The sequence below is a fragment of the Hypanus sabinus genome, chromosome 27 (assembly GCF_030144855.1).
Source record: "Hypanus sabinus isolate sHypSab1 chromosome 27, sHypSab1.hap1, whole genome shotgun sequence".
Classification (NCBI taxonomy): domain Eukaryota; kingdom Metazoa; phylum Chordata; class Chondrichthyes; order Myliobatiformes; family Dasyatidae; genus Hypanus; species Hypanus sabinus.
Window position 1 is genome coordinate 2,772,975 of NC_082732.1, and position 21,754 is coordinate 2,794,728.

Consider the following 21,754-nt stretch of genomic DNA (forward strand, 5'->3'; position numbering starts at 1 on the left):
TGGATGTCAGGTCTCCCCGATACTGCTACACTGGTATTGGACAGATATCAACCAGAAGAGTTCTGTGAACACCCTGATCTTCAATGTTGCCATGGATGAAGCAACATCTATTTCTCATAGAGAACTGGATCTGTGCAACTCTCTTTCTCAAAAAGCAGTGGAAACACTTAGATGCTTTTGAGCACAGCGAAAGACAACCTTGATCTGAAAGGCGATGGTGGGAAGCTGTGACATTGTCTAAAAGCTGAAGGAGGTGCAGGAGATGTTCTGCCTCAGAGAATGCACCTCCTTCAGCTTTTAGGCAATGTCACAGCTTCCCACCTTGGTTGGACGTTCCAGGCGGCATTGCCACCCTCCCTTTGAGCTACTGCCAGACTTCATCTCAACAAACACCACTGGGAAGTCAGAGATTGTGATCCCGTCCTGAAAGTCCAGTCCGGAGAGTAGGAGGGCGGGTCCATTCCAGTGAATCCATGGTGGGCTTTGTACTGAGGCAGGGGTTGTGGCGGACGGACGGGCGGGCGGGCGTTGCCGCTGCTGGGAGCAGAAGCTGGAGGGGCGGTCCGGACTTATGCTTGTACCGTGGTGCGTAGAGCAGCTCAGGGACGGTGCTGCTCCGATCCAGGGACTCTGAACAAGTTGACGGTGGTAGCAAGAGCGGGAGGGCGCCGGGCACTGAAAAATGCGAGGCAGCGAAGCGTGGCCGGTTGGCTGGCGGCTCCTCATTCACGTACTTCTGCTCTCCTTCGCTGTGAGTACAAGGGGGTCGCTTTCCATTCTTCCCCGAGCATGTGAGGGCAGTTAACGTGGCGCCCGAGGGACAGCGGGCTCCACTCAAGTAACAATTCACAAAGTTTGTAAACTTCTCCAGAAGTTGGAGAAACTCTGAGTTCAGCCTGTCCCAGGGAGCCGAGCGATGCGGGATACTTTAGGAGAGCTTGGATCAGCTGTATGCCCGATTTTGCATCAGTTTCCAGAGTGTATTTGTGTAAAACTGCTACCAGATAGCAGCAATGGCTAATTTTATCCAGGTTGGAACCATTGCTATGTCTTAAACCTATTCATAGTTTCGTCTAAATGAGTCTGTCTCCATCATTTCTGCAGAAAGATTTTTTTGTTATTGATGTCTTCGATTGCACCTCAAAAGAATAATTCGCATGAAAGTTTAATAACAAATGAAGAAACTTTAAACTGAGGTGTTGTTTAGATATTCTTTAGCGTCGTACAGCCTCCTACTGTAATAGGACGCGAAATACTGAAATACGGGACTTGCTGCTCCTTACAAGGCTGGAGACGGAATATCTTTTCGCTCAGTTGCTTCCATCACCCAGCTATGATGGCAGCGGGGAGCGTGGACCTTACAAGGTGACTTGTGGCAGGAAGTACTGTCTCCTTTCCAGACTCTGTGAACCTGTTTCAGAGTATATTTCTTTGGTTTAACTCAGCTGAATCACAACGCTCGACAATTTCATTCCCTGTTACCAGTTTTGTTTCAGCACGCTGATGGAATTGGTGCAATGGGTGGCCATTATGCCCTCTATCTTTCTCTCTCCGTATTTGGTTTACCACTTCCCCCAGTCTCTGGGTTTGCTCTCTTTCTCATCTGCCATTGTGTGAGAAATTGCCCATGTAGGTGGGACTAGATTGGATACACTCAATGAAGGTTCTTACACCATTGCTCCATGACATGTTTGACTACCCCTGTGGTTAATGATTACCTGACACCCTGTACGGAATGAATCAGGCCATTGTCAGAAACATGGAAAAGTGAATCTTTTCCCTTCCTTAACCGGATTTGTACTTAACAGAGTGCAGTCAGGCTGTTTCATTTACCACTGAGCCACAGGCTTGGATTCATTTCTGACTTTTAGAACAATTTCTTAGAAACATTACACCCTGTCTCTGCCTCTATCTCTATGCTGCCTGTAACCACAATAAGTATAACTGCACCAGTATTCTCACAACTGGCCTGCAATAATGTTGCACACTTGACATTTCTTCTGCTCCACTCTAAGAACTTCATGAGTATCACACCTGCAATTAATTCTACACTTTCCCCTGCCGTGGTGAAATGGGGGAGGTGGATTAGAGGAGCAGAGAAACCTTGGAGGATTGTAAGGTCAGAGTTTGTAAATGGGGAGGTGTGGAGTCACTGAGGGATTTGATAAGAATGGTGAAAAGTTTATACTGTCTGGATTGCTGCATGGGGAATGACTGTGGGTCAGGAACTGGAGAAATAATAGTATTAATGTTTTCTGGACTAAAACCCTTTTGCTAAAGTGGGGAAAGGAATCGTATAGGTGAAGAGTCACTGAGACTAAACTTGGTAGTCCTTTAATTTTCATTTGTCTGTATTGTTTTAATTTTGATTGTGACGGTGAAATGCAAACCAAAAAGTTGGAAGTTGGACAACTATGACTCACATATTTAACCCACAGATTATGGCAGAACATTATCCTTGCCCTACACCCTGAGAAATGCAGACGAGAGAACATCTGCAGATGCCGGAAATCCAAGCAGCACACACAAAATGCTGGAGGAACTAGCAGGCCAAGCAGCATCTGTGGAACAGAGTTCAGCTGACATTTTGAGCCAAGACCCTTCAGCTGCTGAGAAATGCAGAATTCCTTTTAGACCTAAGGGGCTGATGCTCCCCACTAGAAATGTGAGATCATTTCTGGTCTTGAGCTTCATGGAATAGACATGATTAGATGTAGAATCCTGCTCCAGGACTGTTGTCTGCTGAGGCATTGCTGGGGAGGGAATGGATGAGAGGCAAAATGTGTTCATGGAACTCGTCGTGAGGCTGTGTGAGGAAAACAATCGAAAATTCCTATTATATTGACAAGCACATGCTTTTGTGAACATCAACAGTCATTCTATTGAGGAATCTAAAAGATAGTGACTGAAGACAGATTTCAGCTGTTCCACGAAAGGAAAGAAAAAGTGGGGTGCTTATTAAACCATCTGCATCTACTCTTCGAACAGAGGCCTATGAGCAAGAACTGGAACAAGCTGTTTTAGGAGTTATTGTAATTGAATCTCTTTCCATAGATGCTGTATTTTTAGAAAATCTAATTTTACTGTACAACACTTTGCTTAGAATCATGAGCTGTATTGTGCTTTAGAAAGTCAAAGATTTTGGCAGTTAGGAACAAGGATAAGTCAAGATTCTGTTCCAGAGAATGATGGACTCCTTTGGAAATTTTGAAAGATTTGGCAACTTAGCTGTTTGAGCACCTTCTGCTTTGCAGTTAAATAAATAATGGTTGACATTTGCATTCTCACATGCAGAGAGCTGATTGGCAAGGAATAAGAGCAGTGATAGTGAAGATTTGGATATTCTCCAAACAGGTTTACATTGCCCAGCATAAAGAATGTACCTGCAGTAGGTTGGTGCTAGCTGCTCCCGAGTGAACTGGAATGGGACTGTTTTTGCAGGCGTCAGGGCAGGGCCAGTGAGCCATTCGCATCTTTGCTGATCCAGTTAACCACATTATCATCCAGATCGTTGATGTAGATGACTAACATCAATAGGCCAGCACAGACCCTGTGTATCTAAGTTCTTATGTACTGTATCTGGTCCCTTAAAAGACTTTCCAATAAGTTGCCCACTACGGACATCAGGCTCACTGGCCTATGATTTCTCTGCTTGTTTTTAGAGACTAAGCATGGTAACATCATTGTCTATTCTCCGATCCTCTGGCTCCTTATTCACTCCTAAGGAAATGTTAAATACCTCTGGTATAGCCCCTGCAATTCCTCCATCAGCCTCCCTCGAGGTCTGAGGGAATGCCTTATCAGGCCCTGGGGATTTATCCACCCTAATTTGCCTCAACACAGCAAACACCTCCTTGGTAGCTTGTATAGGGTCCATGAAGTCAATGCTGCTTTGTTTCTCTACTGTAGATTACGTGTCCGTCCCCTGGGGAAATACAGATACAAAAACTCCAATTTAGATCTCCCCCATCTGCTTTGGCTTCATGTTCCAGAGGGCCAATTTTGCCCCTTGTGATCCTTTTGCTCTGAACCTATCTAGTATCCCTTAGGATTCTCCTTCACCTTGTCTACTAGGGAAACCTCCTGATTTCTTTCTTGGGTGTTCTCTTGAATTCCTTATACTTCATAAGCACCTAATTTGAATCTTTGAATTTGTTCCTACCTGCCTGTTTATATCTTTTTAATTCTTAACCAGTGCCTCAATATCTCTAGAAATCCAAGTTTCCCCAAACCTGTAAAATTTACCTTTTATTCTGACAGGAACATACTAACTCTGTACTCTCAAAATTTCACTTTTAAAGGCCTCCCACTTACCACACACACCTTTGCCTGACAACGTTGTGATGCAATCTGCACTTGCCGGATCATTTCTGATGCCAATAAAAATTGTCCTTTCTCCAATGTAGAATTTCAGCTCAAGTACCAGACATATCCTTCGCCATAGTTGTTGTATTATAAGCATTATTCAGCTGTCCTGGACATGTAGCTCAGGATGTGTTTTGATCACTTCTCCACAAGGTTTTCCCCAGCACAGCAGTGAACTGTCAGTTTTCATTAGTGGTTTGAATCACACAAGCATGTCTATGCCAGTTATTGGTAATCCAGCTGATCCCACTTCACCACCCTCCATTGGCCTGCAAAGTCATTCCTTTCAGATACTTACCCACATCGATTGAGCAGTACAATTGAATCTGCCTCCACTGTCACCACTGGTGTTAATTTTCAGATCCAAATTATTATTCACCTTCATCCCATGCCCTCTTGTTCTTGACTGCACTGCTAATGGAGAGACAAGATTCTGCAGATGTTGGAAATCTTGAGCAACACAGACAAAATGTTGGAGGAATTTAACAGGTTAAGTAGCATCCATGGAAAGCATTGAACAAGTTATGTGATCTCAATCTGAAATGCTGTTTGTTTCCCTCCATTATGCTGCCTGACCTGCTATTTTACTCTAGCATTTTGTGTGTATCGCCCTCTGCCAGTGGGAACAGTTTCTCTCTGTCTGTAATGCCAGACTCATCATGATCTTAAATAGGTCAATCAAATCCACTCACGGCCACCAACAACTTGTTATATTCTGCATAACTAAAGTTCTTTGCCCCTGAAATCATTTTAGCAGATCTCTTCTGCACTTTTAAAGTCTTTATATCTTTCCTAACTGTGGCGCCCATAATTGGACACCATACCCCAGGTTGTTAAGATTTCTCATGTTCTCAGACACTATTTATAAAGCCCTTGGCTTTTTATAACTGCTTTCTCAACCTGGTATGCCACTTTTAGAGAACTGTATGCACATTTGCATTGGCTCAGAAACATTTGACTGGGAGACGGGTGCTTCAAGCTAAATTAAGCAACTACTTGTATTGAGGTGGTTTGTGTGTTTTTAAAAAAAAAGGTGGAGTGTTCAGGTATCTGAACAGGAAGGAGAACAATTGCTAAAACAATGCTGATAGCAGCTTTCCAAGTTTCTGGAGTTAAACCTTCCAGGATTCAACGAGCACATCTGTTCATACTTCAATACTTGTGGTATACGAAGCTATTGTAAGAATATAGTTAAATAGAGGAATGTATAGAAGCTATATATAATGCTATGAAGCTGTGGACATACTAGCTTTTAAAGAAAGCCAAAGATGAGGTTAATTTATATACTGTTTAGAAAAGTGTTGTGTTTTGCATGAGAATATATTTGAAATAGTTTTCGACAGTGATATTTAGAGCTGTAGTAAAGTATAGCACAGAAACAGGCCCTTTAGCCCATCTAGTACATGCCAAGCCATTTAACCTGGTCCCATTGACCTGTACCTGGACCGTAGCCGTTCCATCATTGTACCTATCCAAACATATCTCAATGTTGAGCTCGCATCCACCACTTGCACTGGCAGCTCATTCCACTCACCACCCTCTGAGTGAAGAAGTTTCACCTCTCACCCTTAAGTCATGACCTCTGGTCGTAGTCTCACCCTACCTTCATGGAAATAGCCTGCTTGACCTTACCCTATCTATACCCCTCATAATTTTGTATTCATCTATCAAATCGCTGCTTAATCTTCTGTGTTTCAAGGAATAATGTCTGAACCTACTCAATCTTTTACAACATCCTTGTAATTTTTTTGTACTCTTTCAACCTTATTTGCATCTTGTAACTGCACACAATACCTCAAATTAGACGTCACCATGTCTTATATAACATTCCTTCTCCTGTATTCATTACTTTGATTTGTGAAGGCTATTGTGCCAAAAGCTTTCTTTATGACTCTTTCTAGCTATGTTGCTATTTTCAATGAATTATGGACCTGTATCCCAGATTTCTTTGTTCTACTGCACTCCTCGGTGTCCTACTGTTCTCTAAGACCTGCCCTGTTTGGTCCTACCAAAGGGCAAAATGTCGCACTTGTCTACATTAAGTTACAGACTAAACATTAACAAAACCTTGATCAACATCCCATGCAGGACCTTGAAGACAACGTCCCCCACCTTGCCTTTGTCAATGTTCCTGGTAACTTCCACAAAAATCTTGGGTAAGATTGGTTAGACATAACCTACCATGCATGGAGCATGGTATCCCTGTCTATCCAAGTACAGGTAGTCCCCGAGTTACCAATGTCCGACTTACGGACAACTCGTACTTACGAACCAAGGAAGGAGAATGCCATCTGCCATTTTAAGTTGGATCCCGACACAGTCTGCCATTTTAAGTTGTTGCCATTGACACTGTATTGAGTGTTTAACTTTGTATTTGGCTTAAAATTTTCTTAGTAAAATTCACCCTGACTGACCCCACCCCTGTTCCAGTCGGCTGGTGGCGCAGTGAGGTCAGCGCCGGGCTGGAGAACGGAGGTTTCCGAATTCGATCCAGTGACAGACCGCTCCCGTGCCGGGTTGATGTCGATCCAGTGACTCCCGTACCATCTGTGCCGGGTTGATGTTGAGCTCGCAACTCGACCTCGTAAAAAAAACACTGCCACCTCCAGTTTAAATTCCCACGTGGAATATTGTGGATGATCAAATAACCAAACCCAGCACAGCCCCCACTTGTCTCATTCAGCCTGTCTCAGTGCGGTGGTCGTTAGGACCCAGTGGACCTCGGGAGCCAGCGGAGTTTAGGACCCGCCGCCCACAGTGTTTCTGTTCCATTGACGGTGTGCGGTGGTCCTTGAGACCCAGTGGACCTCGGGAGCTGGCGGAGGTCGGGGCCAGCAGTGTTTCTATTTCATTGATGGGAAACCATCGCAATTGAAAATAAAGTGGAAATAATAAAGCGTTTGGTAAGAGGTGAGACGCCATCGGTCATTAGAAAAGCGTTAGGCTACAGTCGGTCAACGATGGGAACAATTTTAAAGGATCATGGATAAAGTGAGAATAATGGAGTATGTGAAAGGCCCTGCCCCGGTGAAAGCTGCAATTGTTACTAAGCAATGCAGTGGTTTAATTATTGGAATACATACATTTCTTCAGAGTTTTATATGCATAAAAAGGTAAAATATATACTATAACAAATGTTTGACTAACTGACGCTAAATAATACCGGATGTACTTGTTCCGACTTACAATAGACAATAGGTGCAGAAGTAGACCATTCGGCCCCTCGAGTCTGCACCGCCATTCTGAGATCATGGCTGATCATTCACTATCAATACCCAGTCCCTGCCATGTCCCCATATCACTTGATTCCCCTATCCATCAGATATCTATCTAGCTCCTTCTTGAAAGCATCCAGAGAATTGGCCTCCACCGTCTTCCGAGGTAGTACAAATCCAACTTAAATACGGACTCGGGAACGGAACTCGTATGTAACTTGGGGACTGCCTGTACTCAAATCTGGTCCCTTAGAATAACTTTATCACTACTGGTGTCAGGCTCACCAGGTGATAATTTCCTGCTTTATTTTTAAAGCCTTTCTTAAAGAGCAGAGCAACAGTAGCTACCCTCCAATCCTCAGGTACCTCATCTGTCGTGAAGGATGATTTAAATATCACTGCTATTGCCTCTGCACTTGCCTCCCGTAGGGTCCAAGGGAACACCTTGTCAGGCCTTGTGGATTTATCCACCCTAAGTTCCTTACGACAGCAAACACCTCCTTCTCTATAGTCTATAGGGTTCAGGACCTCACTGTTGCTTTGCCTCACTTCTGTTGACTCTGTGACTGTCTCCTGAGTAAATATAGATGCAAAAAATCGATTTTAGATCACCCCCATTTCTTTTGGCTCCACGCAGACATTACCGTTCTGATCTTCCAGGGGACCAGTTTTGTCCTTTTGCTCTGAACATAACTGTAGAATCCCACAAGATTCTCTTTTTTTTCCTCTTAACCAGGACCTCAATATCTTTTGAAATCCAAGGTTCCCTTGACCTGTATTCTTTAACTTTTAGTCTGACGGGCAAATGCAAGCCATGTACTCTCAAAATTTCACTTTTGAAGGCCTCCCAAATACGAAGTACACCAATGCCAGAAAAAAGCCTGTCCCAATCCACATTCTTTTCTGGGATGCCATCAGAATTGGCCTTTCTCTAATTTAGAATCTCAACCCATGGACCCCACCTAATCTTTCCACATTTCTTTAAAACTAATAGCATTATGATCACCACATGCAAAGTGTTCCCCAACACAAGTTGCTGTCTCCTACCCTGTCTCATTCTGTAATAGATCAAATTTTGCACTCTCTCTTATTGAGACTTGTATGTACTGATTAAGGAAATTTTCCTGAACACATTAGGTGATTGTTATCCTATAACCCTTTAACAGTATGGGAGTCCCAGTCAGTATGTGGAAGTTAAGATCACCTAACATACTGGAAGCTGTGGTAGAACAAAGGACCTTCCAGAAAATCTCGGCACTTCCTTCACATTTCACCTTGGCTGAACAGAGGAGCACTTTTAGTAATAGACTAAGGCAACTGCACTGCTGCAAAGAATGCTATGAGGTAATTCTTACTCTTGGCCTTTAGGCTCTATAATGAGTCAACCTATTGCCAGGAAAGAGATGACCCCTTCCTGTAGACTGTTATTAACCTCTGTTTAGTTCTGTTTACCACACCCTACAATCACGGACACCCTGTGCAATACTACCATCACTTCTTATCTGGATGGTGTGAATGTGCAGCCAATGTTATATATTATGGTAACTCTTGCACTACCATCTTATTAGTGTGAACTTAGAAACTTTGCACATCTTATTTTTAAGATAACTTTTTGAGAATTCTTTCTTCTCTAATATTTATATATCTGTACACTTGTAATGCTAATGTGACATAGTAATTTCCTTTGGGATCAATAAAGTATCTATCTATGTATTACAAACTAGTCTTTCTTGCAACAGTCTGGGATCTCTACAAATTTGTTCCTCTAAATTCCACAGACTGTATAGTCTGTAATGTCGCCCCATTCACATGGTGATACCTTTCTTACTCCTCAGTAGATAAATTCTCCAGTCTGTCCTAACTGAACACTGCTATGACATTTTCTCTGAATAGTAACGCTTGTCCTACCCCTTTAATCCCTCCCACTCTATCATAGAATATTGAGTTCTCAGTCCTGACCCTCCTGCAACCAAGACTCACTAGTGGCTACAGTATCATAATTCCATGTGTTGACCCATGCCCTGAGCTCATCTGCCTTTCCTACAAAATTTCTTGAATTGAAATACATGCAACTGAGGACACTAGTTGCACCTTTTGATTCCTGAATTTATCCGAGGTTTTAACATGTGTGTCCACAGCCTCTCCACTATCTGTTCTTTCCCATCCCCCAGCAACTCTAGTTTACCGCACCACCCCACCCCCCGGCCCATGCAGCACCAGGAAAACCTCCCACCAGGGTTTTGGTCCTCCTTCAGTTTGGGTATAGGTCCCACCTTCCCTGGAAGAGAGCACAATGATCCAAAAATCTGATGTCCTCCCCTCACCCCCCCACACACATACTAACTCCTTAGACACATGTTAACATGTATAATCTCCCTATTTCTGGCCTCAGCATGTGACACGGGTAGCAATCCTGAGATCACAACCCAGTTGTATTTCTAATCTCCAGCACTTCGGGAAAATTATTATATATGGTGGTATATTGCTGATGAATTAGGATTCTCTTGCCCACAGAACACGTATGGGATTATTGCTGAGGACGGTTTACTGGACTCGCTTTCAGAACTGGCGCAGTGTGAGTCAGAACTCCAGTTTTGGCTTTGTGAAGTGGGAGCCAGCAGAAAAGCAAACTCCTTCTGAAGGGATGGGACAAGCCATTCCTGCTTAAATATGCATCAGGGCTTCTAATATGAAATTGGATAGAATACAGAGGAAAAATACTTATTTCCCAAGTGAAATTTGCTTATGTTTCAAATCTCGAGTTTTACTTTTATATTTTGCAGGCCATGGTTTAAATGGCCTGTTTAAAACAGGGGTATGGCTTCTATCATGGAGCACCTTTTATATTTTTAACCAGCTGACCCTTAAATGACAAATCAATTTATCTCCACCACAATAAAACAATACTAACTCCAATGGATAGGTCATGTCATCTGTATGTCAGACTCGTGTCTCCCTGAACAGGTCCTTTACTCCCAGTTGAAAGAGGGTCAGCTGGCCCCTGGTGGCCACAGGAAACTTTTCAAGAATAGCATCAAAATCAGCCTGAAGTAATTCAACTTTATTTCTAAAAACTGGGAGGACATTGCACTCAGTAGATACACCTGGAGGAAATCTGTTCAAGAAGGATCTGTACTATGAGAATGACCTCCACGGTGCCTCAGAGAACAAGCAGCAGTTGCAGAAGAAGAGACAACAACCAAAAGACCAATCCACTAACCACAGACGCCACTGCATTCTTGCCCACACTGCATCAGAATATGTGGATCCAGGATCCGCCTCTACCCGAGGACTCACCAATAGTCGACCCCTTCAGGGGCCATCACACTCGACTTGAGTGATTGCACGATTATTACCACTATGTTTTTAACCACAAGGGAAAGATACAAGTAATTTCATGATGTCGGGACATTTGAGTTCCTCGTAGTCAATGAAGGATTGATGATGTGGAGGAAACATCAAAGCCAGTTATGTTACATTCATTCCCAGCCGGAGTTCCCAACCCGGTGGTCCTTGAACCCCTTGGTCAATGGTAGGGGTCCATGGCATAAAGAGGTAGAGAAACCCTGATTCCCAGGATGTGGATGTCAGTGGCAATTCTGGAACTTGTCCAACTGTACTTGCCATGGACTGGAGAGGCATCAAGGAGTCGACCAGGGGTTGGTCTGAGTCACATCCAGACGAGGCTGAGTGTGGCCAGTAGATTTCCTCTTTCCAGTGATGTTCGTGAACCAGATTAGTTTTTCAGACTGTTTATGGTTTCAAAGGCACTCTTACTGAAGGCAGCCTTACACCCAGAGAGCACCTAGTGAGTGTGCAGAGACTGGAGTTAAAGGCTTTCTTCAAACCCTCAGGTTTTTATTCATGTGGCATCTAATCAGCACTACTCTGTACATTTGGATTATGTGCTCAAGTGTGGAGTGTGCCTTGACCCATGTTCTTGTAATTCAGACTGACAGTGAGGTTGTAAGCTTTGGAATGCTTTAGACTAAAAGTAGCACTTCATTTCCTCTGTGGTCCTGGGTGAAATCTGGAAACAACACAGTGAGACTCAGGTGCATGAGCCAGTGTCAATGAGAGATTTGAGTTGGAATACATGCGAAAGGGAGGTTAATATAATCTGAGGATTGAGAAGTAAGATGATAAGTTTAACTTTAAGTCAGAAATTAATGTGGAATGGAAAATTAGGCGTGTGCAGTTAAAATGAATTTTGTCTAATTCTTTAAACTTTTTAAAGTTAAATAAAGATTTTTGTTATAGCCATGAATTTCACATTTTGAAATAGAGTAATATTTTGGAAATGGTATATTGTGTTATTGATTTTAAATAGATTGGCGGTATATCTAGAAAGTGTAACTTGTTTGCAGGTACTAATTCAGTTCCATGTGATAACACGTTTGAATTTTTATCTGCCTGTTGTGATAGGTATTTGCATTCACACAGACCATGTTCTGCATTTCATGCTTGTACAGATAAGATCTTAAAATAATATGAACAAACTTGATTAAAAGCTCCAAATAATTAAATTTAATGCAGAATTATCCAGGAACTGTGTGTTTCAGTTTCCTCAAGCTATCAATCCCTAATTGGTTACAACTGCTTTTAGACTGTGCAAGTTTATAACCTGTAGAGTCTTCTATTTCAAATGAAAGATGAATCTTTCAAGGTCCATAGAGTATTTTTAAACCAAATTTCCTAAGATTTCAACAACTTTTTTCTTAAATGTGTATGTGTGCTGTCGTCAGAAAAAGACTCACCAGGGTTTTTTTTTTGTTTTTTTTGCTCTTTTGTCTTTATGGTTTTCATTACTGTTTAGAAAAAATGATTAATTTCAGTTGCTTTTCTTGACAATCGTTAAAGTAATCCATTCTTGTTCCATTCATGTAATGTAAACAGGATACTTCAAATTAATCTTTAGATTATTTTAGGGCTTCCATTAAGTATTTATTTGTTATCATGCACTCAAGGAACTGCATATTGTTTTTAAAATACTCTTAAATGTACCTGCAACTGTGGCAGGTATGTGGCAAAGTCTTGCTGCAAGGACTTATTGAAAAACATTTCACCAGTGGGTTTATCTAGTTTATTCAATATCAAACATAGTTCTACCATTATCCGAACAAATTCTACCATTATCTAAACAAATGCAGTGTTGGCATCCTCATGGTTTCATTTAGTAAACTGTTTTGCTTCAGAAGTTAAAGCTGAATCTTTTCATTCAAAGATCGAAGTAAATTTATTATCGAGGTACACATGTGTTGCCATACACAACTCTGAGATTCAATTTTTGTGGGCATACTCTGTTAATCATAAAATAATAACCATCAACAGAATCAATGAAGGATCACCCAACTGGGGTGTTCAACCAAAGTGCAGAAGACAAACTCAGTAAATCCAAAAAGAATAATAATAATAATAAAGTAAACAATAAATATTGAGGGCATGAGATGAAGGGTCCTTGAAAGTGAGCCCATTGGTTGTGGGAATATGATGGACGTGAAGTTGAGTGAAGTTTGGTTCAAGAACCTGATGGATGGGGGGTAGTAACTTCTTGAACCTGGTGGTGAGAGTCCTGAGGCTCTCGTACCTTCTTGATGGCAACAGTAAAAAGAGAGCGTGATGGGGTCCCTGATGACAGACTCTGCTTTCCTGCAACATTGTTTCATACACATGTGCTGAGTGGTTGGGAGGGGATGCCTGTGATAGGCTCAGCCATATACACTACTTTTTTTTAGGATTTTTTCTTCAAGGTCATTGGGAAATGCACTCTTCACTACACATCTGTCGAAGTTTATCAAAGTTTTAGATGTCATGCTGAATCTCCGCATCCTCACAAGGAAGAAGAGGCCCTGCTGTGCTTCCTTTGTAATTACATTTACATGCTGAGCCAAGAACAGGTCCTCTGAAATGATGATTTAAATTTGCTATCCCTTTCCAAATCTGAATTTCTGATGAGGTTTGGCTCGTGGACCTTTTGTCTCCTTCTCCTGAAGTCTATTATCAGCTCCTTAGTCTTGCTGACATTGAGTAAGAGGTGTGAGACCACTCAGCCAGATATTCAGTCTCCTTCCTACATCACCACCTAAGACAGTGATGTCATCAGCAACCTTGAATATGGCATTTCGTGTGTTATGCTATTTGGATGCTCTAAAATTTGACAGGAGATTTTGAAGTTTAGAGGTTTGGCCAAGTTTGTGGATAACACAGAAATAGGTGGTGGGGCAGGTCGTATTGAGGAAGCAGAGAGGCTACAGAAGGACAGGTTAGGAGTATGGTCTAAGAAGTGGCACATGGAATACAGTATCAGTAAGTGTATAGTCATGTACTTTATTAGAAGGAATAAAAGTGTATGCTATTTTCTAAATGGGGAGCAAAGGGACTTAGGAATCTTCATGCAGTATTCCCTAAAGGTTAACTTGCAGGTTGAGGAAAGCAAAGGCAATGTTAGCATTCATTTTGAGAGGAGTAGAATATAAAAGCGAGGATGTGCTGACGTTGGAAGGAGCTCAGAGGAGGTTCACAAGAATGATTCTGGGAATGAAAGAGGAGCAATTGAGGAGTGTTTGATGTCTCTGGGCCTGTACTCACTAGAATTTAGGAGAATTGGGGGGGGGGGTCTCATCAAAACCTATTAAATATTGAAAAGCCTAGATAGAATGAATGTGAACAGGATGTTTCCTGTAGTTGGGGTGTCTAGGACAGAAGCACAGCCTCAAAGTAAGGGGATGAGCACTTAGAATGGGGATGAGGAGGAATTTCTTCAGCCAGACAGTGGTGAATCTGTGGACTTCAAGACCAGGTCATTGGGTGTATTTAAATCAAGTTGAGAGGCTCTTGATTAGTTGAGAGGGAAAACGTATCAGCCATGGTGAAGTGATGGAGCAGGTTCGATGAGCCAAACAGCCTATTTCTGCACCTATGTCTTCTGTAGGACAAGGAATCTTTTCAAAGGTTTGGAAAAGGGCAAAATATTGGGATAATCAGTGAAGGAGGGAAGCCATGGATTAAGAAACAGGACAAGACTTTAAATAAATAGTGTAACTATATAGAGATAATATGTTGGGTTAAAGAGACCAATTTTCTGATATTACATATATCATATTTTCTTACATCGTCTGTGCTGGCTTTTACTGATTTTCGTGTAATCTGTTTCATCTCTCATACTCATCAATTTCCCTGATTGGCCTGCCGCCTATAGTGTAGTGATCTGCATTTGACAATTGAGCTTTGAATGCAACTCCCCTTTCGAAGGGTTGAGCTGAGTGCTGTGGGAGTGTTAGCTTTGTGGGTTAGATACTGGCCACTGGTATGGCTGTATTCGAAGAGCAGAATGGGAACAGTGGTCACCATTAGAAGCTGATATGTTAGCTGCATTTAAAAGACTTACATGGGCACATGGATTTATGGGTTACGTAGGAGAGAAGTGCTAGATTGATTGTAGAGTAGGTTAAAAGTTTGGCAAAGCACTGTAATGTGTTGTAGTGCGCAAGACAGATCATTTGGAGCTGTGCATCCGTGAGCTGCCTGTGAACCACGGTGACTGCTGAGAAAAAATTTAGGTTGTAAAATCACTGGTGTTGCTTTCTTTGTTGTGTGGCATTGGGCCCTGCTAAAGTAAGTGGTGTTTATTAGAGCCTTGGCTTTCCTGGCATCTGTTTACATTTTCTCCCAGTTTATCCATCCTAAAAGACACACTTTCTCATTGGCCTCTGCTAGGGCATGGCCTGGTGAAGCAGTTCTCTCATTCTTTGAAGGTTTGTTTAGGTGGACTTTAATAAATGATCAGTTAGCATCATGGAGTTGTACAGTATTATAACAGATCCTTTAGCCCAACTGGTCCTTGTCAAGTCAAGTCAAATTGCTTTTTATTGTCATTTTGACCATAACTGCTGGTACAGTACACAGTAAAAACAATACAACGTTTTTCAGGACCTTGGTGCTCTCTAAGCTCATCCCATTTGCCAGTATCTCTAGACCTTTCCTATCCATGTACCTGTCCAATTGCCTTTTAAATGTTATTTGTATACCTGTCTCAACTGGCAGCTTATTCCATATACTAACTGCCTGGGTGAAAAAATTGCTCCTGGGGTTCCTTTAAATCTCTCCTCTCACCCTAAACCTACACCTACTGTTATTGATTCCCCTACCCTGGAAAAAAGACTGTTTTCACCCTATCTATGCTGCCCATGATTTTATGCACCTCACTCTCCTACACTTCAATCAAGAAAGTCCCAGTGGTGGCGTTGGGAGTTAACTTCTGTAAGTATAGACCTCTTGGTTACCTTTGTGAGGGAGCAGAAGGGAATATTCAGTTTCAGTTACAAAGTCCTGAACTCTCAAACGTGGATTCAAGGAGACAATACAAAGCAATGTTGCATTGGTGCCATGCTTTGTATAGTAAAGTCACTAATTCATTTTAACCATGTGGTGCTCAATTAAATACTTGTGGTCAGGAAGCTGATAAGTTTTTGACTTACCAAGCTCACAACGTAGTGATATATGCTAACAGGACAGCAGAACTCTGCATTGTTCATTAGGAGGTATATACTGCAGCAGTTGTAAAAATACTTCAGGACTGGTGTGGAAGCCAGCGCTCGACTTTGGTGAAGCCTTGGTATGTTTTGGATTTGTCCTACACAGACCTGGCCTGATATGTATCCCAGCCTGAACCAGCGACCCATTCCTTGCAGGGCTCACCCAGCCAGTGGCTTCCTGCCCTTCAGCAGTCTAGGTTTGTCAAATAACGGAGCCTGTTGATACGAGTATCAGGAAGGTTCCCCCTCCCACCTCGACATGTGCAGCTATCTGTGTCCTCGATGATCTGGTTTATCGAGGTTACAACAAATTGCAGTGGGCTTTTTCTATTCTGTTGTATTAAACTTACTGCCTGCAGTCACTCCAGAAGTCAAATAGAACATCTACTGAAAATCCAAACTTGTAATGGAAAAAGTGATTTTTTTTTATTACCAACTGTAACTGTAGCCCAAATCTTTGCTCACTGGAAACTTGTAGACCTAGTGAGAATATAAAACCTTTGGAGTATTTCAGTTCCTAGGTTTATTTCCAGCACAGACAGCATGACAGTTCACTGCCTGGCCCCCAGACTCTGACTCAGGCAACCTTTCTTGCCTCTGAGTCATAGATTGGTTGTGGGTGGGGTGGGGAAATAATTCCAAAGATTTGATCTGATAACGCTTTTGTCCAGAGCTGTGGACATGCTGTAATGTCTGGGCTCACCATTCCATTGTCTAATTAACATTTTCCCTCACAAGCAAATATAAAAGATTCCATTTCCAGAGTTCTGGCCCATGGTTTTGTGTCAACAGTGGATGTCAGGCCATTGCGGAATTTCTTGAGGTGGTGACGGGAAGTGTTGCACTTTCTGTAGAGAATTGCAAACAGGAACAATCTGCAGCCGCTGGAAATCTGAGCGACACACACAAAATGATGGAGGAGCTCAGCAGGCCAGGCTGCATCTATGGAAAATTGTATACTCGATGTTTTGGCCCAAGACCCTTCAGCAGGTCCTGATGTAGGGTCTCAGCCTGAAGTATCGACTATACTTTTGAAGTATGGCCAAAAGAAAGACTGTGTTATCCCTGGGGTTTGGTTGGTACTTAATTTGATTATTTCTATTTTATGAAATGTAACAACATGAAGTCTGCAAAATCACCCCTTGTAGATTTGCTCCTTTGCAGTTGCTTAGTTTTGTTAAATATTAAACATGACACAGTAGACTGGTTGGCTTTGACAAGTTCTCCTGCCCCAACTACATCTGGATAATGGAGTGGGGCTGAGAGAATAGGTTCTAGGGATATGAATGTGGAAATGGCTCTGATGGGATTGCTCTGAGAAGTGGATGTGATTTCATGGACTGAATGACTTCCCTCTGTATTGTTGAAAAGTATGAGGCTAGTTAGTCCCATGAGCCAGAATCACCATTAGATTAGACCTTGTTTAGTAATCTTTGTTGCACATCTATTCCTACCTTCACAATCATAATGAAATAAGCGTGTGTGGACAAGGTCTGCAGAACGACAAAACTAAATTAGGCTGATGGAGTTGAGGTGCGGATAGCTCGTGATCTTACTGTGTGCAAACCCAAGGCTGAAAGGCCTGAATCATTTCTCTGTTTCTCTCTGTAACCAACACAATATTGGTTGCTAGTGGATACAGAGCCATGGCCAGCAATATCCGAAAGGTTAGGGGTTAGGGCTTAGGGCTGTTTTGCAGGGCGTGGTTGCTGATGTGGGCTGAGTTTTTGTCAGAGGCTGGGAAGAGGCTACCTTCAAAAAAAAAAGTAGTCTGGTCATTGGAGGGATGGTGATGGTTTTATAAATAGTTATTGTGTTCTGTCATTCTCATGTGAGTAAACTCCTGGAATAGACATTAGAAAATGAGAGGATCATTTATCTTTTGTTCAAAAGGTGGTGTAGATGAGGGATCGAAAAATTATTTCCCAGAATATGAAATTGTTAGGAAGCAAAATCCAATTCCTTCCTGACAAATTCATAGTCTTTCACTTTATTTTTCAGGATGTAGGTATTGCTCACAAGTCCAACATTTATTGGCCGTGGTGTTTGTGGGGAGCTGCCACTTTGAGGAGGTGCAGTCTTTCTGGTGAAGTTGCTCCCACAGTGCTGCTGGTTCGGGAGTTGCAGGATTTGGAACCAGCAACAATGAAGGGCAGGTGATATATTTCCAAGTCAGGATAACATATGGTTTGGTTTGGGTCATAGTCTCACATGCATCACACCTTCTTCCTTTAAATGGGTTTGGCAAATGCCACTGGAATAGTTCAGGCATTTTGTAGAAGTTTCATTTGACAGCTATTCTGTGTCAGTGGTAGAGGAAAACAAAACTCAAAGAGTTTTGAATGGGCTAATTTTTCCTGAAAGGTGTCAAGTTTATTGAGTTGTTGGTGCAAGTTGTTGTGGTGGGATTGAGTTTAAGAGCTGAGAGGTAGTGTTGCAGCTATATAGGACCCTGGTCAGACCCCACTTGGAGTACTGTGCTTAATTCTGGTCGTCTCATTACATGAAGGATGTGGAAACTATAGAAAGGGTGCAGAGGAGATTTACAAGGATGTTGCCTGGATTGGGGAGCATGTCTTATGAGAATAGGTTGAGTGAACTCGGCCTTTTCTCCTTGGAGTGATGGAGGATGAGAGGTGACCTGATAGAGGTGTACAAGATAATGAGAGTAATTGATCGTGTGGATAATCAGGGGCTTTTTCCCAGGGCTGAATGGCAAACACGAGAGGGCATAGTTTTAAGGTGCTTGGAAGTAGGTACAGAGGAGATGTCAGGGGTAAGTTTTTTACGCAGAGAGTGGTATTTTACGCAGAGTGTGTGGAATGGGCTGCTGGTGGCGGTGGTGGAGGTGGAAAAGATAGGCTCTTTTAAGAGGCTCCTGGATAGGTACATGGAGCTTAGAAAAATAGAGGGCTATGGGTAACCTGAGGTAGTTCTGAGGTAAGGACATGTTGGGCACAGCTTTGATGTTGGAGGGCCTGTATTGTGCTGTAGGTTTTCCATGTTTCTATGAATGGGTGACAGGCAAGGAAAGTGCATATTCCGTCACACTCGTACCCTGGTACTGCTTGAATTGAATTGTCTTACATTCTTCACATATGTGAGGAGTAAAAATCTACGTTATGTCTCTGTCTGAATGTGCAATGTGCAATTTATAGACATTTGTAATAAATAGTCAATATATCATAGCAATATAATTGTATCAGCATGAATTAAGCAGTTTGTTGGTCCTGGCTTTAATGCTACGGTACTCTTTCCTGGATGGTGGCAGCTGGGACAGTTTGTGGTTGGGGTGACTTGGGTCCCCACTGATCCTTCGACCCCTTTTTACACACTTGTCTCTGTAAATGTCCTGAATAGTGGGAAGTTTACAGATTGAAAGGATTTGTGGAATCAGGAGATGAGCCACTCATCCCAGGATATCTGTCCAGTATCTAACCATTTTATTTCAGATCATTCCATCCGAACATTAAAGAAAAATAATGGAATAACAGAATATAATTTTACAGCTGGAGAAAGTGAAGACCAGGTGGACATAAGTGCAAAGCCCACGATGAATTAGATGTATTCCAATTCATGTAGACGGGCCTGATGACAGCGGTCCTTGAGCCTGGTACATGCTATCAGGCTTTTGTACGTTTTTTTCCAGCGAGAGAGGGGAGAATTACCAGGGTGAAAGAGGACCTTGATTATGTTGGCTGCTTTCCCAAGTTGATGCAGATATGGGCTGAGGAGTTGTGAATGAATTGAAGACTGTGCAATCATCGACAAATTTCCATTTCTGCTGGGAAGAAAGGCCATTGAAGAAGCAGCTGGAGTTGGCTGAACCTCAGGCACTACCTTGCTGTCCAACAACCATGCCACCTTCATTTTTAAAAGCTAAGGCTCCGGCCATTGGTTTGTCTTTCTGTTCCTGGTGTTGAGTCCCCAATATGACTCCTTGTAACCACACTTCCTACCACTCCATTTAGGGAGCTACATTGAACTTGTCTCAGGACTTTGGATCCTTTGGATATATAGCTGCAATGAAGTTTGAACGCAGGCAAAATGCAAGCACAACAATGGTGATCAGATTATGATTCAGTGCCTTTGGCACTATAATGACCCTGGTTGGGACTGTGCTCGTGTTTGAGATGAGATTGGATTACTCTTGAGTGATTTTCATTAAATTGTTCCCTCAAAGTTGGTAATGTGACATTAGTCCCAAGTGAGAATTAGTTCTTGGTGAACTACTGCCCTGTTTCAAAGCTGCTCTCGTGCTCGACTCCATAACAATATGTTCTGGCTTTCTTGATGTTCATCTTGCTTCCTGTTGGAGATGACATTCAATTAGGGATCCAAGAAGGATTTTTGACAATGAAGGCAGTAGATGCCTGGATTAGAGAGTTAAGTGTGTGGTTTAAGGATTGATGTGGGAGAAGTGGGTTTTAATTCATGAGAAATTGGCACCAGTATTGGGGAAGGATCACTTCTTCAATACTTCTCACGATAACTGCTGCTCCATTCTTACATGTCTCAGATATTTCTCAGCTCATTGCCTGTGCCATTGTAATGTTATTATTCGGTGGCCTATAGACAACTCCCACCAGTGCTTTTTTTTCCTCTCAATCCAGGCATGTACTTTCCTACTTGTAACCTCACCTGCAGATAGAAGGAAGTTGGTACATTCACTTCTTTACATACCATGACCTTCTTGTACAAGATAGCTGCATATTATTGCGTACAGTTCTGGTCACTGAATTATAGGAAAGATGTCAACAAAATAGAGAGAGTACAGAGAAGATTTATTAGAATGTTACCTGGGTTTCAGCACCAAAGTTACAGGGAAAGATTGAACAAGTTAGGTCTTTATTCTTTGGAGCGTAGAAGGTTGAGGGGGGACTTGATAGAGGTATTTAAAATTATGAGGGGGATAGTCAGAGTTGACATGGATAGGCTTTTTCCATTGAGAGCAGGGGAGATTCAAACAAGAGGACATGAGTTGAGAGTTAGGGGGCAAAAGTTTAGGGGTAACACAAGGGGGAACTTCTTTACTCAGAGAGTGGTAGCTGTGTGGAATGAGCCAGTAGAAGTGATAGGGGGAGGTTTGATATTGTCATTTAAAGTAAAATTGGATAGGTATATGGGCAGGAAAGGAATGGAGGGTTATGGGCTGAGTGCAGGTCGATGGGACTAGGTGAGAGTAAGTGTTTGGCACGGACTAGAAGGGCTGAGATGGCCTGTTTCCATGCTGTAATTGTTATATGGTTATGGTTATAATAGTTATAATATGGTTATAATTGCAATCTCTTTGCAAATGAATGCATCCATTCATTTGGTCTTTGCATAATTGACAGCAGTGGAATAAGCTCATGCCATTTTCGCTCATTTCCACGGATGCTGCCCGACCTGCTGAGTTCCTCCAGCATGTTTGTATGTGCCATTTTCTAAGTCCTACAAGGTGGTGGGGGGGGGGGTATTGTTTGTGCTTCCAAATACTTGGTTGTTTCCTTAACCTAGCCACTGCATTTGAGCAACCAGAAAGAGTGGTCTTGTACACATTACCACTTTCAAATCACTGCTCCAGTACTGATCTATCCGTACCACTTGTGTGTGAGGGGCCAGCAGCACTTGCTTTTCCTGTTATTCACTGATGTGCAG

General features: G+C 42.4%; 1 protein-coding gene across 3 annotated transcripts in view; it reads left to right on the plus strand.

Moving 5' to 3' along the window:
• The first annotated feature begins 541 nt into the window (after positions 1–541).
• The window catches only part of hspg2 (heparan sulfate proteoglycan 2), a 521,654-nt gene continuing 500,441 nt past the window's right edge, over positions 542–21,754 (plus strand). For all 3 annotated transcript variants that reach the window (XM_059951673.1, XM_059951675.1, XM_059951674.1), the window contains exon 1: positions 542–751. In XM_059951673.1, coding sequence (XP_059807656.1) covers positions 683–751 — 69 coding nt within the window. In that variant the 5' untranslated portion in view covers positions 542–682. The remainder of the gene's footprint in view (positions 752–21,754) is intronic.